Source organism: Ictidomys tridecemlineatus, chromosome 3 (genome assembly GCF_052094955.1).
Source record: "Ictidomys tridecemlineatus isolate mIctTri1 chromosome 3, mIctTri1.hap1, whole genome shotgun sequence".
NCBI lineage: Eukaryota > Metazoa > Chordata > Mammalia > Rodentia > Sciuridae > Ictidomys > Ictidomys tridecemlineatus.
The window spans coordinates 132241521-132258217 of record NC_135479.1 but is presented as its reverse complement, the minus strand read 5'-3'; the positions used below and the strand labels follow the sequence as shown (position 1 = coordinate 132258217).

The 16697-nt window shown below is 45.3% G+C and overlaps 1 protein-coding gene across 1 annotated transcript in view; it reads left to right on the top strand.

Annotated features, from left to right (window-relative positions):
- Window positions 1-11196, top strand: part of Masp1 (MBL associated serine protease 1) — a 67286-nt gene extending 56090 nt beyond the window's left edge. The window contains exons 11-16 of the mRNA XM_040270161.2: window positions 506-643; window positions 3194-3307; window positions 3794-3979; window positions 5778-5845; window positions 7724-7823; window positions 8158-11196. Coding sequence (XP_040126095.1) covers window positions 506-643; window positions 3194-3307; window positions 3794-3979; window positions 5778-5845; window positions 7724-7823; window positions 8158-8348 — 797 coding nt within the window. The 3' untranslated portion in view covers window positions 8349-11196. The remainder of the gene's footprint in view (window positions 1-505; window positions 644-3193; window positions 3308-3793; window positions 3980-5777; window positions 5846-7723; window positions 7824-8157) is intronic.
- The last annotated feature ends 5501 nt before the right edge of the window (window positions 11197-16697 follow it).

Sequence of the window (16697 nt, the reverse complement as noted above, 5' to 3'; positions counted from 1 at the left end):
GACTCAATATGGTTAGCTCAAAGGGCTCAAAAAATCGGAAGACAATCTCTTCTCCCCTAGTCTTCCAGTTCCGCTGTCCTCCAGGTGAATAGCATTATTCAGCCAACTCTTCATGAGAGTATCACCAGCAGGTGTGGGCTTATGGCCAACAGCCAAGCAACCCCTGTAGAAAATGACTTTCTCTTTTTCTAGTATGTTTAGCAAAATTTTCAAGCTAGGCTTTCATTGGCTTGGCCAAGTTTCACATCCCATCTCTAAGCAATTGCTGTGATCAAGGGATCCAGGGTTTTGATTAGTCACAATCCTCTTCCCTGAAACCAGAGGTGAAGTCAGTCCAACTTAGGCTACATAGACCAAAAAAATGGACCCTGAAGAAAACTCATGGTACCATTATCAGATGGGGCAACACTAACAGGTGTTCCTAAAAGGGCGATAAACTGGTAACCCTGGAAATGGGCAAGATGGAGGCCAGAGTATGATCTGTCCCTTCCTCCCTTGGCTGCAGTGTGTGGTCTTCCCAAGTTCTCCCAGACGCTGATGGCCAGGATCTTCAATGGACGCCCAGCCCAGAAGGGCACCGCTCCCTGGATTGCCATGCTGTCTCACCCAAATGGGCAGCCCTTCTGTGGGGGCACCCTTGTAGGTAAGGAGGAGGTGGAAGGGGTGAAGGACTCAGGACTGGTGGCAGGGTGGGGGCTACCTGATCCTGTTCCTGAAGGCAGACCAAGTTCTCTTTGTTCAGAATTGCTGTCTGTAGCAGTATACTGTGGTAGAAGGAACTCTTAACTGGAACCAGGAGACGTGTGTTCCAATTCTTTCAGATGCCAAACACCTCCTAAATCCTCATCAGTCTCTGGCCCCAAGAAGGACCACATCAAGGAATCAGACTATCAAACATGAATTGCAATACAAGGCAATTACCTTGGATCAAAAGCAGGCTGTGACAGGGTTGTACGATTAGGAAAAACCAAGAAACTTACCCTCAGACAGTCAGGGAAGGTAGATCTGCAAAGGCCTCAAATGCCACATTTAGAGATTTACATCAGATCCTGTGCACTACTGCAGATTTATAAGCATGTTCTGGAAAGTTCTGTCTAGGGGAAATCTAGACCAAAAGGAAGGAATCTAAAAGCTAGTAATTCAGTGTGGTAACTATTTGCAATTGTGGGGAGAGAAGTCATAAGCCTCAAAGTAAGAAGTAAGGGCACAAGGGATGGAAATGAGGGGGGGCTGACTAAAAAGCATTGGAAGAGAAGATTTTCAGCTTTGTAAAGGTCTGAATGTGGGTGGGAGTGGGGGCAAGGTGGGGAAGGAACAGCTGATGGCTCTCCCTGCTGCATTTTTGCCTGGATGTAGATGATTTCAAGTTCATTCATGTTCTTACCTCCGGGAATGGGTGAATTGGCAAATGAGATATGTGAAGTCCCTACTCTAATTCCCATGAGAGCAAAGATGAAGGATCCCACTCAGTGGAGCCTCAATGGGACAGGAAGAGCGAGCAAAGGTGTCAAAGAGAAGGACGATGTAAAGCCAGTTGTGCCTGAGGGCCACCCAGTAGGGAGCAGGGCTGGGGAGAAGACCAAGAAAGATGAGGAAAGGGAGATAAACAGAGGGAGCCGGTCAGCAGCAGAAAGGACCAAGAGACAGAAAGAGACCAATAAGAGAGACCTAGGAAATAAGAGAAAGGAGACTGAGGGGTGAAAAGAGAAATTAAAAGGCACAATACAACAAGAAGACAGACTGGTAAGATGTGTGATCCCCGAGGGAGAGGAGAAATCATGGAAGAAGAAAGGGAGGGGTGGACCCCCACGTGCAGAGAGGAAGAGAGGAGAGCTGGTGAGGAAGAGTGACAGGCGAGCTGAAGCCAGGCCAGGTGGCTTGTCAGGCAAGTGAAAGAGATGGATGATGTGCCCAGTGTTTTAAAACTTAAATTCATTGTTTTAAACCTTGAGTTTTAAAAATCAACAATGTTCCTGCCTTATTCCCTACAACTCGTGTTTGAGAGTTGTTTGAAGTTCACTTCTCTACCCTCACCCAAGCCAAGAGCTCCCTCACACCTCACCCTCCCTGAGATCTCACAAACTAGACTCTCTTTCCTCGGTGCTTCGGTTTTATGGAGGGAAGGAGAGGTAGGAGATGGCAGGGGAGCCCAGAGGGAGCTAAGGGATGGAGGAGATGGCAAAGCACAGTCTTGATGCCCACAGGGAGGCTGGGCAGAGGGATTGGCAGAGCTGGAGGGTGAGGCCATGCAGACAAGCCAGTGCACAGTGCTGGGCTCATCTAAATAGCCCAGATCCCCTTTCTGAGGCAGGCTCCCCTAAACTGGGTATTTTAGCCAACATTACCTACCTGAAAAGTCAACCCAACATCTCCTGACCATGGGTGGGGTCAAGATCAACTAGAGGGGAAAGAGGGTAGCCTTGTGATAGTCTATGTAGAGACAGGGGCCGAGGGGTTTGGGATCTGCTCCAGAAAAGTACCTCTTCCCTTGACTTTGAACTCTAACCTAATAACCCTGACGCTTACCCCCTAAGCCTAGAGCCTTTCTTTTGGCTTGGCTCATCCAGGGTACACCTCAGAGTTCAGCTACTTATGGACTTGTCATCTGTCTCACCTAAAGGATAGCCTGGCCTAAATTAAACAAAAAAGTTGAGGAATATATCTGCCCAGGAGAAGAAGGTAGCCAAGACATAATAAATATACTTGGCTGCTAGCTACTGATCATTCTACTCAAACGGTAATGAGCCCACGAATTATTTAGGGATCATGCTAAAGTGCAGGCTTTGATTTGGTTTTCATTTCAAAGGAGTTTCCAGGTGAGGCTGATGCTGCTGATCCAGGGACCACACTTTGAGAAGTAAGGCCAGAGAGGCAGCCAGTGAGCACAAGTTGTTGTGGGCCCACCTTCAGCTGTTTATCACCCCCATCATAGGTTTAAGGGAACCCTGAAACTCTCTTTAAAACATTGAGTCCTGGTGTGATTTGAAACAGGCCATTGAAATCAGGTTTTATACCCCATCTTCCAATTAGTACCAAGTAAGTGTCTGAGACCGTGAGATGCAACAGAGAGGAGTTTGACCCTTTGTAAGGTCTGAAGGGGTGCCCTGGAACAGTCTCAAGTCCCTTAGCTCAAGACACTGGGAGGCAGGACAGGGTGGTGAAGGACGTGGTGTTTGTGTGTTCTGTTCTCCAGGCTCCAACTGGATTGTGACTGCTGCTCACTGCCTCCACCAATACCTCGATTCAGACGACTTGACCCTGGATGACTCATACTTGCTCAGCCCTTCTGACTTTATGATCATTATGGGTGAGTGAGGTGCAAATGAGAAGTGGTTCTTGGAACAGGGTTCTGCTCCTGCCATTTTTCAAGGCTTTCCTGTATAAGATCAATAGCTGATTCAATTCAGGTATACACTCTGCCAGGATTGAATGACACAATGTCATGAATATCTAGCTCCTGCCCACAAGGAGCTACCGTATAACAGAGGAACAAGATACAAATGCAGGGCCATCTGACCCAAGGTAGGAAGCAGCTCATTTGGTAGTAGAGGAAAGATTTCTAACTGAAGTGTCTGAGAGGCTTCATGGAGGAGGCAACGTGTGACCGAGGCACTGGGAGGTGAGGATATTGGACTGTGGCAAGAGGCATAGGAAAAGTTAACTAAGGCAATGGGTGGGTGAAAGGCAAGGAAAAGGTTAAGTCTGGAAGCAGACCCTGGATGGCATCAGATGTGACAAGGTGGGACCTTATCCTCCATTATCCTCGTGCCTCACATGTCTTCCTCTTGCACAGGCAAGCACTGGAGGCTCCGGTCTGATGAAAACGAACAGCATCTCGGTGTCAAACATTTCATCCTCCATCCGCTGTATCAACCCCACACATTTGAGAACGATGTGGCTCTGGTGGAGCTGCTGGAAAGCCCAATACTGAATGACTTTGTGATGCCCATATGTCTGCCTGAGGAGCCCCCACAGGAAGGTACCTTCCCCAAACCCCGATCCCACCTCCGCAGCGCAGCTGGGATCTGAGCAGGGAGTTCTCCAGTCTTGGGGAGGCTCTGGTGCCAATTGAGTCAGCCATTGGTGGCTACATAATCCCCTGGATGCCTACCCTAAAACTGCAAAGTCAGAACTAGTTTGGAGGTAGTGGTAGGCACACAGTAAACAGGCAGGCCCACTGATCCAGATAGGAAAACAAAATCCAGACTAGTGATGGCTACAGAGAGAATTTATGATAGGGTATTAGCAGAATAAATAAGTAAAAGGGAAAAACTGACTACCAACAGGAAGAAACCTCTACCTCTAGGTCTTGGGGAACAAAAGGAAGAGGCTGGAATTATAGAATCTAGAGGCTTGGAGAGGGGCCCTTTGGAGCTAGAACTTAGACTTCCACAGAAGAGGCTGATGGGTTAAGAAAAATAGTTGAAACCAATTGCCACCAGTAGAGTAAAAAACCATTAAGGAAATCCTCCAATCTCCCTGAAAATGCCTCCTATGTTCAGGACACCAGCCGGACAAGCAGAACTGCCATTTCAGAGTCTCACTCCTAGTACCACAAAGCAAAGCATAGACAGGTAAGGCTGAAGCCAAGGCACAATAGCTTAATAGCCAGCACAGAGTCAAATCCCATTGCTTGCATTCCCAGTTAGGTGATCAAAGGAAAGTACTTGGCCTCATTAAGCCCCGTCTACTGACTTCTAAACTGGAGGCAATACCCCTTGGGGTGATTGTGATATTTAAATAGATAATATAAATGAGATAATGTAAATCCAACATAGAATAAGAGACCAGCTCATGCCAGTTGACTTCCTTTTCATTCTAAATTCAGTGATACCATATCATAATTCACTCCTTTAGCTCAAAGCTGCTAAAAATTTTGCTAAGGTAGAATCTGAGAAGTACTTATGGGAAGTGAACTGACAGAAAAGGCACAGAGTCAGCTGACTTTAACTATTTGGGTGCTGTGTACTTACCACGTGCCAGATGGTTTGTATCCTTCACTTACTACTCATGGAAGCCTTGCACGCTTGTATTATAGCCCCATGTTACAGATGAGAAAATGGAGGCTCCGCAAAGTAAAGTAATTCATCCAATATATAGTTTATAAAAAGCAGATCTGAAGCTAGTGTCCAGGTTTTCTGACTTTAAGCCCAGTGCTATTTTCAGTATCCAGGCTCTTTCTCAAGTAAGATTACACTTGTTCTGTTAGCATTCAATCCATTTCCACATTGTCCCCAGATTTGCCACCTTCATAGCTTCTAGAATGTCAGAGCTAGAAAATATTTAGAGAATGCCAAGTCCAGCTTCATCATTTTATGGATAAGGGGGCTGAGGCATAGAAGGAGAGAAATCTCGGATAAGTCTTCCTAAAGGTAGCATAGCATATTGTTGGCTAGGCTGGGCTTTTTATTTATTCACAATAATTTGTTGAGCACCTACTATGTGTCAACATCCTTAGAGGCCAGGGGATATAATAGTGAACAAGGTAGATGAGATTACTGCTCTCACAGAGCCTATGTTCCAGGCTTGTTGGGGGGTAGAAGAAAATAGACAAATAAATCAGGTGACATATCATAGAAACAAATGTCCCCTATTCTGTCACAGATCACCTCCAACTCAGCAGCCTTTCCCACCTTCCTCTCCATCTTGCTGCCTTTCTCTGAAGTAGCAAACTCAGCCCTTCCCCTACAGGCAGAGGGTGACAGAACTACAAGATGCAGCATTCTGAACACCCCACAGACAGCCCCTGTGTCCTGACAGTGTCTCCTCTCCTCCAGGAACCATGGTCATCGTCAGCGGCTGGGGGAAGCAGTTCTTGCAGAGGTTCCCAGACACCTTGATGGAGGTGAAGTTCAATCTATATCCTACAAACAATGACACCTTGGCCCTTGCTGGCCTTCATGCTTCACATTGCTTTCTCAGGATTTGGAGGCTTGGGCAGGCTGGTGAAAGAGAGGCCAGAAATCCAGTCTCCCCTCCACAGTTCAGTGGGACTTTGGAACCCAGAAACCTTGACTTGTTTATTCTGCCGATGGTAGACTCTAGCCTCCAAACGCTGTTCAGTGTCCGTGGTAGCTTATTAACGCCCCAGATTATGGAAATTCTCCAAGAAAACAACAGGTTTGCACACCACAAAGGTTCATGATTCATTTTACACCAGGAGGACGACATATCCAAGAACGGGACAGGCTCTTGCGAACCCCAGTCCTTGCAAACATAAACTTCACCATTGCATTTAGAAGGTCACATTTCTGTCATTTTAGAAGAGAACACCAAACTAGACATAAAGAGCCAAGCCCTAGCTCCCCATCTTGGCTTCTACTCATTTATTGGATTATCTGAAAAAGTCATTTTGCCTCTTTAGGCCATAGCATACCATCTCCAACTGCCAAATTCAAGGGCAACACTAGATGACCTCTATGAAATGCCTGGCTCTAACATAACTAATTCTGTGACACAGCTAGCTTCTAAATCCTTCAATATGCATTATTTTAACACACTTTGAAATTGCACATCTGAAACATCCCTTCATTCATGAACTCCCAGTTGTTTATTTAGTGTCTCCTCTATAGTAGCTATTAGGTGTGCTGGGGTGGAGGGTGGATAAAAGGACAGATCTGGTTCCCAGCCTCCTTGGGCTTATAGTCAAGTAGGTACATCAGAAAGTACTTATGGGTGTGATAAAGGTGACGATGGAGAAGTTCAGGGGACTCTGGAATGTGGGGGATCCAATCTTATCTTGGGGATTGAGGAAGACTTCCCCAGGACATGACACTTAGGTGATATACTGAATGATCAGAAGAGGTTAATAGGGTACTCAATAGTTTAGTGCGGACATGTCTCACAATGTGGCTTCCTCTTCCCACTTATCTAGGCAAGGCCCTAGCCCAAAAAGAATCTGAATGGCCTCTGGTTCCCTCTTAACAAGGACCAACAGAAAGTGTATGTTGGAGCATCTGGTCCATTCAATTCTTGGCCAGGTTGAATGAGATTCATGTTTCCCCTTTTTATTTCAAATAGTTACTCCAACATTTACCCCATGCTGAATCCAGAATGATGATGATCACAATATCTTGTTTTTATGTATCCATTTACACCTCAATTTTTTAAAAATATTGATTATTTACTATTTTCCCAGTTATGTAACATAGAAATGGACAACATACAGACTCAGTGTCCAGAGGCACATCCCATAGAGAGGGAGAGAAACACAGTGAATGTTTGCTGTAAAGCAAGCCAGGATGACCCCTAAAGTACTAATAGTTACAGCTTTTATACTTTTCAAAGCTCTTGTTCATTTGTTTTCTCTGCAAATAACTCCACATGATTAGTATATCAAACACGATGGCTCCCACATTTTGGATGAGGAAATAGCCTTGGAAGTCTGAGAACCAGTGATTAAGCCATAAGCCTCATCCCACGGTAAGAGCAAGGGAAAGAAACAGTCCATGGTTCTTGTACATGATGACATATTTGAACTAATATATGCTAGGCAAATAGTAGTATCTCCATTTTATAGATGTAAGAACTGAGTCCCAGGAAGGTCAAATTACTTGTCCGAGGTCACACATAGCAAGTTCATAGCTGAGATGGGACCAGAACATGAGCCCTGGGTTCTCCATTCAATTGTTTCTTCACTGGCACCAAATCTAAGGTGGATCTAGACGCTCCAGGGGTGTCAGAATGGCAAGGAGTGGGAACCAACAATACCCTTGTGTTCCAGATTGAAATCCCCATTGTTAACCACCATACCTGCAAGGAGAACTATGCTCAGCGGAAGAAGATAGTAACCGAGGACATGCTCTGTGCTGGGGAAAAGGAAGGTATGTTATGCTGACATACAACATGGGCACCAGCGCCCAGCAGTGAAGGGCCAGAGCCCTCCCAACCTGTGGGGAGAGCTTCCATTGCATCCGAGAGAAACATGCTAAGGATTTCCATCGCTCCTTTCTTGAACCAGCACTTTCTAAACTCATTTTGAGCTCTGAAGCCTGAGGGAAACGACTCAAGAGCTCAGGTTTGGGTCACACGGTCTGCTGCGCCCTCTAGTGCCAAATTCTCTAAACTACAAGTCAGATTTGGAGAGAAGGATGCTTCCTCTGGATTTGGGCTGGGAAGGGGCACCCTAATTTTAATTGGCATCTCCTTTACATCTAGGAGGGAAGGATGCCTGTGCGGGAGACTCTGGAGGCCCCATGGTGACTCTGGATATGAAGAGAGGCCAATGGTACCTGGTGGGCACGGTGTCCTGGGGTGAGGACTGTGGAAAGAAGGATCTCTATGGAGTGTATTCGGACATCTATCACAACAAGGGCTGGATCCAGAGGGTCACCGGGGTGAGAACTTGAGTTCAGCTTTCAGTCATCACTGCCTTCTGCGGCCAGTCAGCAGCTAAAGATAATTATCTCATGCTCGCAGTCACTTCTCCCTGGTCCCTCAGCCTTCTCCCCTTCATTCAGCCCACCTGTCAAAGAGCAAGTGCGGGAACATGCTGTCTCCTTCCCCCTCTTTTTAAGAGGCAAAGTAGCAGAGTGGGCAGAACTCAAGGCCAAATCCAGGTCCCCTTCACTTACAAGCGTCAGGATGCCGGACAGCTGATTTGGCCTCTGACTCTGCTTCTTCATTCATAACATTGCAAGTGACACACCTTACCTACCTCATAAAAGCCTGATGATGATCAAATTAATTAACATATACATAGTTCTTAACCAGTGCCTAGCCTAAACTAAGTGTTCCATAGATGTGACTTAGATCAACTATAGGCAAATGAAGTCGCCTTGCAAAACCCCTGGCTGGGTCTCAGGCCTGATTAGTGATACACCTGTCCTCCCCCATTGACCATCTCCTCCATTTGCCCTCTATGTGCTTCTTTGCCACCTACAACTCTCCCAACCCCAACCCTCCCCCATTAAGAAGTAAAACAAACAAGGGTCTTAGACCTGCGGCATGCCCCACAGCAAGGTGGTTATGCACTTGAGCTAGGTACCAAGTTGTGAGAGTGACAGAGAAGCAATTGCCAGGAGAGAGACTGGGGATTGGGTTCTGGGAAGTCAGATATCTGATGCTAGAACCAGTTTTGTCCCCCTCCCAGCTCATCCTGTGATCCTATGCAAGTCATCTCAAAGGGCCCTTCCAGCTCTGACAATCCAGGATCCAATGAAGTCCAATTTTCCCTGATGAGATGAGTTAAAGCCAAAGTAACCCAAAGGCCAAAATTTCATTAACTTCAAAGAGCTTAGATGGAGACAAAATGCTGCTGCTGCTCCTGCAATCTCCACCACTGCCCACCACACCCTGTTTCCCAAAGACATAAACCAGGCAAAGTGCAGCCAAAAGATCTTTCCATATTCCTAAGAAAAGCAACTGCTCTGGACCCTGGGCTCCTTGCCTTCCCTAGACCCAGGCTGCTGCGGGTGGGCATTGGCAAGCTAGACCTCAGTCCCCTGAGCTCTCTGTGTCCACAGATGGCCCCAGGCAGCCATTCCCAATTCCTCACCCCTGTGCCCCACTCTGAGCTCCCTTGCCTTGCAAGGTCATGAATGTTCTCAATCAGTAGTCCTCCCTTATCCAAGAACCACTTCCTCCTTGCTCAGGGAGCGTATAGAGAATTCCTCAACTCCAGAGCTCCAAGATACAAGCTCTTCAGGGATCAGAAGTCCCGAGCCTCTGTCTTCTGTTCTGCCAGAATGTCTCTGGATGAAAAATTTGAGCTCTTGACCTGCACAGCAGCTGCTGTGGTCACTTTGGGTCTCTTGCTAAGTGAGGAAGTGAGCAAGTACTCGTAGGCATTAAGCCCTCAGCTGAACACTCAGGGACAGCCATGCAAAACCTGCCTCGACTTCTGTGTGCCCTGCTTTTTCTTCTGCAAAGGGAAGAGAATAAGGGAGTCCAGCTTCATCAGATGCCAATCAGACAAGCTGGAGTTCTGTGTAAAACACCGAAGAAGAATTGTGACACCAAATTTTGAAATCACCCCAACAGTCATCCCAAGACACTGTACCTTCCCATGTCACAGCACTGCCTGGGAGTTCCACAGGCTTGAGGCTGTGCTGTCTGCTGCACCGGGTAGTGGGATGAGAAGAGTATGAGTCACGCCTTCCAGGAGCTCCTGCTGAGAGACGTGATGCCTAGATAAGTGACTGCAGTGTACAGGAATATACCCCACGAAGTGCTAAGTTTGAGAGAGGCACAGAGGTCAAAGAAAAGTCATTCTGGTATGGAGGTATTGGGGAAGGAAATGCCAGAAAAATCTTCCAGGAGGAGATGGTCTTGAGGAGGGTGGGCATCTCAATGGGTAAGACAGAGGGAAGCCTTCCAGATGGTGAGAGAACAGGAGTAACTATTCACTCAAGCTTCTCTAGGTTACCAAAGCTTCTCCCATGAAATGGCACATCCTAGAGACCAGTGTCTGTGAGGAGAACCAATATCTAAAGGAGCCTTTATTCTTAGAGTCAGAATACTAAACAGGGCTTAGCCTGAGGATTTATGCACAGATATTGATTTCTGATCCAGTTTATCCTCTTTATTCTAAGTGCAACTTCATTCTTATTCAGAGACAATGTGTAAACGGGCAGTGGAATCTTGGCTTCCCCTTGATCTATAAGAATCTATTAAATGTGCAACTCCTGCACTACTGCTAAGGTCCAACCAACCCAAATACCTCACAGAGCCACAGCAGCAGAGAATAGGGGTGTCAGGACCATCTTAACTCTATGACCTCATACCTGAACCTTTCTAATGATGACAAACTCACTACCTCCAAACACAGCCCATTCCAACTTTAAAATATGCTGCTCTTAAAAAAAGGTTTCTCTTGGGGTACAGGGGTGCATGATGTAATCTCAGTGACTTGGGAGGCTGAGGCAGGAGGATCACAAGTTCAAAGCTAGTCTTGGCAACTTAGCGAAGCCCTAAGAAACTTAACAAGAACCCGTCTCAAAATAAAAGATAAAAAGAATGCAGTTCAGTGGCAAAGCACCCCTGGGTTCAATCCCCGGTACCAAAACCAAAACAAAAAAGTTCTCTCTTCTATGCAACCAAAATCCACCTCCCTAGAATGTAGTCTGGATAACTAAAGCTATAATTTCATACCTTAAATGCTGTTTTAGCACTACTGTATTTCATTAGCAACAAAAGCTGCTGTTCTTATGGGAAAATACATATTCGTTCCAATAAACATCTGCATTGAGTCAAAAATCTGTGTTTGGCTTGTATGTTTTTTCATGCACTGATGAATATAGTGAGTTGTTTTCATATTTCAAAATTGTACTCTATTTGACTAGAATCACTGTTCCATGGAAAGAGTGAGAGAGAAAGAGAAAGACTCTGATGGGAAAGTCATGTCATAAACACTAAAGCATATTCTAGTTTTTTTTTTTTTGGTACCTTGTGTTACTATTCCTGTGAATTTCAAAACATCATATAATGCAAATGTTTCAGCACCCAAATTCTATCTTTTGAATGCCACCCACACTCTATTTTCAGGGTGGGGGGAGCTTTTCAGGTCATGTATTCAATGTTTGATTCAGAAAATTTTTTTTTTGTTGGCACTGGGGCACTGTGTCTAGATTGACCTGCTCTGGGTTGGAGTATATTCTTTCTTTCTGCCATGAGCTAATCTCATTCACAGAGAGCATGAAGCAAAGATATACCAGCACTGAGAAAGAGATAACTCTTCAAATAAGAGGCAGGCAAGAGTCAGGGAGGGAGATCTAGATCACTCATATGGCATAGGTGCAGACAATCATGGTCTAGAATGGCTATTGAAATCAAGAGACTTAGGGTGATTAAGAAATGTAGGTTGACTCCCTTATCTGTTTCATTTTACCATCTATAAAACTTGCAGAAAAATCTCCCCTGAGATTTTTCAGTCAAATAAATTCACAGATAGGAAAAAGTAATTTTTGAGAAACATAAACATATTCTATAGGAAATAATAATCACTAACATTTTTTGAGCATTTACTATCTTGTCACAACTGCACTGAGCTCTTACACCCATTCTATAATTTAACCCTGAAAACAACCTCTGATGAAAGAGCTATTATTATCCCCACTTTACAGCTGGGCAAACTGAAGCACAGTTAAAAATGTGGCCCAACCGAAGAGCAATGACTTCCTAGCAGCAATGAGCACGCGTAGTGCTCCCGTCTTGGTTTCTAATGCCATTTTCCAATTAAAATAACAAGGGCCCCTTAAAGAAATGCTTGATTCTAGAACAGGGGCAAGAAATATTCAAGATGAATCTGGAGCATCATTAAAAAGTGCTCAAAGAACTCCTCAGTGGCAGGTTATGTCAAACAGACCCAGGAGCCCGTGGAAAGAGCCTCAACAGCCAAAGCTGAAACAATTCAAGCAACAAAACAGATGAAATAGTGCCGTATAATAACCCGAAATATAAATACAAATACAAACCCATAAATGGTAAGAATAGACAAGTTTCCCACGGAGAAGAATGGCATAGAATCCATGTAAATGCCCTTGAGGACACGGAGCAGAAGTGTGCCTCCCTTAAGGGCCGGCAGCACATAGTGACTTCCTTCCAAAGGGTCCAGGATGGACAGGGGGAAAGCAGGAACTCTACAGAGGAGAAACATAGCAATGATACATCAAAATTGGTTCCTTCTGATCTATCTACCCTTCAAATGTAAGATGATAATAGTAGATAAACCTGGTGCAGGGGGAATGGAATTTTCTATAGCATTCTCACTACTTTTTGTAAATCTAAAACTCTTCTAAATATGAAAATGTCTTTTCAAAAAACACATCACCCAAGATCTCTGAACTCGGAGACAAAGGAAACCAAATTCAAAACTGGTTTCTGATGAACTCCAGAGCCCAAGGCCTGAACTCCTTCACCAGTATTCAGACAAGGCCACCCTCAGAAATCCCCTGGGGAGTTTAAGAAAGGACCATAACTAGGCCTCTCCTTATAGAGCTTGAGGGGTAAGGGTTCTGATGTAAGGCCTGAGCCTCGGGGGTTTTAAAGGATCCCAGGGTGATTCTGATCTGCATCTTGTTTGAAAGTCATTGTTCCAGTGTATCCTACCAGAAAGTGTCCTCTGAAGAAAGGTGGGAGCCTCCAGTTCCCAGGCTTGGGGTCTTTGACTGACATAACTCATCTGGTAAGAGACAGAGATGGGCTAGGTTTTCTGATGTTCTGGCCCATGATCCTGAACTGTTTTGTGACTCTCAGTAGCAACACCACTGCTAACACATTTCTGTAAAGAACACTGTTATTTTACTTTTCAGTAATAAACTAAAGAAGGGAGAATGCATTCCAGGAGCTGGGGAATAGCCTACAAGAAAACAGGGATATGAAAGGACCATGGATATACGAGGGAAACTGAGTGACATGGAACCCTGGAGAGAAAGACAGGTTGGGGGAAAGAATGTGACGCCTTCTGGGGAGATCTGTAAGTGTGGTGTCAAGAAAGGCCCTGGATGCTCACCTTGGTTTGGGGAATGGGGAGACACTGAAGGTTCTGGAACCCAATAGAGATGTGATCACTTTACCTTTCAAATGAGGTATTAATATGGAAAGTGAACTCAGGGAGACTCCAGATGGCTGCAGAAGATCTGGCAACAGACAAAATGATCCTAAACAAGGGCAGGTCCATGCAAAGCAGGGAGAGGAGTCTGCCCTGGAGGCTCTGAGAACCTAGGACTAGACCTAAAGAATCTTTTATGGATTCCCCACCTCTGTTAATACTTGAGAGTGAATTTGTGGAAGAGAGGGGAAACAGGGCAAGGGACCAACCTCCAAAGAAATCATGGTTTTCCAGATCCCCGATCTTTCTGTGATCTACTGGCATCAGCGCTTGCCTTTAGAAAGGAAGATGGGGCTCTCTGAACCTGAGAGTAGGAGACAAATAGGGCCTCTGCAATGCTTCCCTACATCTGGTATGCATTGGCCTGTTTTTTTTTTTTCCCAAAAAGATCAAGAAAATGTTATTTGGATGCAAAAACACAGGCTCAATTCCCAGCATTGAGCTTCTGATCACAGGGAGAAAGAGCCAGGACAATTGCAACATCAAGGCAGATCACAAAGGCTTCAAGGGAGTCCCTGCTGAGGCATGGGCATTAAGACAAAGCAGTGTTACAGACAAAGGGAAGGTGTGTCAAGCCTGGGTGGTGCCCAGGGCATGCATGCTGAACCAATCAACATGGGCAGGAAATGTCTCCCCCACCAACATCTGCTAGCCTCTGTAGGGACTCTGCAAAGTAAGATGTTGCTGTGGTATGAATGTGGGTAGTGTCCCCTATAAGACCACATGTTAAGGGTGTGGACCCAAGAGTAGCACTATTGGGAGGTCGTTTCTCCAGGAAGGAGGGCCAAATAGGAGGTCCTTCGATCACTGGGGCTTTCTCTCAAAGGGCAGGAAGTTCCCTATCCTCTCTATCTCTTTGTTTCTTGGCTCAAGATAGAAAGCTAAATCTAGTATCTGTTCCTCACTACTGCCATCCACTGCCCTTACCGGAACTGGGTCAATGCAGGCACCATGCTCTTGAACCTCCAGAACAGTGAGCCAGCATAAACCTCTCTTTACTTCCTAAGTAGCTTGTGTCAGGTATTTTGTTGTATTAACATGAAGCTGACTGCTATAGAGGCTATAAAACCCTGACCCATGCCAACCGGCCAGCACCAACCAGAGAAAACTCTAGAGATCTTAAGGTACAGTGTACATGCAATCTAGACCCAACAGCTCTGAAGATGCTGACATATTTTAAAAGTGAAAATTCTCATCTTCCCTCGGGCTAACTGTCCTGTGACATTACTCCATCTTGTCTTTTCTCCTGGGACCATGTGGTTTATTTAATCCGTGATCATCAATGCCCACAGCAACCAAGACCTGCCAATGGGATCCAAGACGACAGAATCCTTCCTCTAAACAACTCTGACAATACCTCCCTTTGGTCGGAGTTTGTGTGTCCAATTCACAAATCCATGTTGGCAGCCTGGGCCTCCCACCATGTCTTTTTATTTTAGTGCATTTTGAAATTATGAAATACTTCAAACACTTAAAAAAAAAAAAAAAGACAAAAACCCATGTCCTGCTCAGACTTGTTGAAAACAACACGTCCCACACAAGGAACATCAGCAGGATTCCAATCCAAGAAATGTGAGGAGAAAGGTGCCCTGGGCCAAGGCAAAGAGCTCTCAGTCCTGCCGGTGAAGACCCAGGCTCCCGGCCCAACTCCACTTCCAAGGCTCAGAAGGCTCAACCAAATATGTTCTCTGCGCCTGAGTTTCCAGTCTCCCCGTTGCTTTCTCCTCATCTTTTCAACCTCTATGCATGGAGAACCCCAAGATCCAGTCCTTGAGCCTCTTGACCATCTGCCCTCAATCCTGGGACATTCCCACCCTAGACTTGTGACATCTAACGTCCCCTACATGCCGATACCTCTGATGTTCTCTCAACACCACCTTGGCGTTTCTTGTGTCGTTGTCAAACAGAATGTCTGAAAAGCATCCAATACTCCAAAACCAAGCTCCTGATATTGTCTCCGAATTTGTTCCTCGCAGTCTTCCTCATCTCAGAAAGTGGTAACTCCATTTTTTCAGTTGCCTCAGCCCAAACTCCTAGGGCCTCTTTCTCCTTTTCTTCACTCATGTCGCACATCTGAGTTATCAGAACATGCTTCCCTCTGTACCTGGAAATTATGGCCAGGCTCAACCACAGTTGCTCCCATCAAGGTACAAAGCCACCACCCTTGAACAGGCCACTGTTGTCTCCTGCCTGAATGACAGCGGGAACTTCCCGCCAACTTTCCCTCTTCTCATTCTAGTCCACTTGACATCCTATTAACACAGTGACAGCAACTTAGATAACACTACCTTCCGTTCAACTCCTGTAATGGCTTCCTGTCTAACTCAGGAATGTCCTGTCAATAACCTTGGTCTATGACCTATGGTGTATATGCTCTTATCCCCAATTTTAGTACTACTGTACTCCAGCTACATTGGCCTCCTCACAGTTAATAATTTCAGGCTGCTAATACCTCAGGGCCTATGCACATCTTATTGCTCTTAGTTCCTTCATCTTTTTTCAAATGTCACCTTCTTATGAAACCCTCCCTGGCTACCCAATCTAAAATTTGTAACTCTATCTCCTGCTCTTTCTATACCCTTTGAGTCTTTTTTTTTTCTTCTCCCTGTACTTAGCACTACCTAATATACCATACATCTTCCGTGGTTTATTGTCTAGTTCCTCTACTAACCACAAAGGTAGCAATTTTGTCTCTTCACTCTCTGTAATATCCCAGTGCCTGGTATATAATGTGCACTCAGTCAACATTTGTTGATTGAATGAATCTTGAAAATAGGAATGTCTTATCACTCCTCAAAAATATCACTCTGACCCTATTAAGATAGGGGTGAAGAATTATTGGGCTTGTTTTAGAAATGAGGGGATAAGACAGAGAATGAAATTCCATCACTACCACCCAAGTCCTTATATAACACCCTATCTTTCGGGGTAACTGCTTCTAAAAACTCAAGTATCTTTAGAGAAAAATGAAAGAGTAAGATGGATAAAGGTTTGTTTCTGGATAGCAAAGGAAAGGAAGATGTTACAAATGTTTTAAATTAGAAGGACAAACTCCAGCCAGGCCCAGCGATGTATACCTAGAAACCCAGCTATTAAGGAGGCTGAAGCAGGAGGATCGCAAGTGTGAGGCCAGCTTGGGCAACTTAGT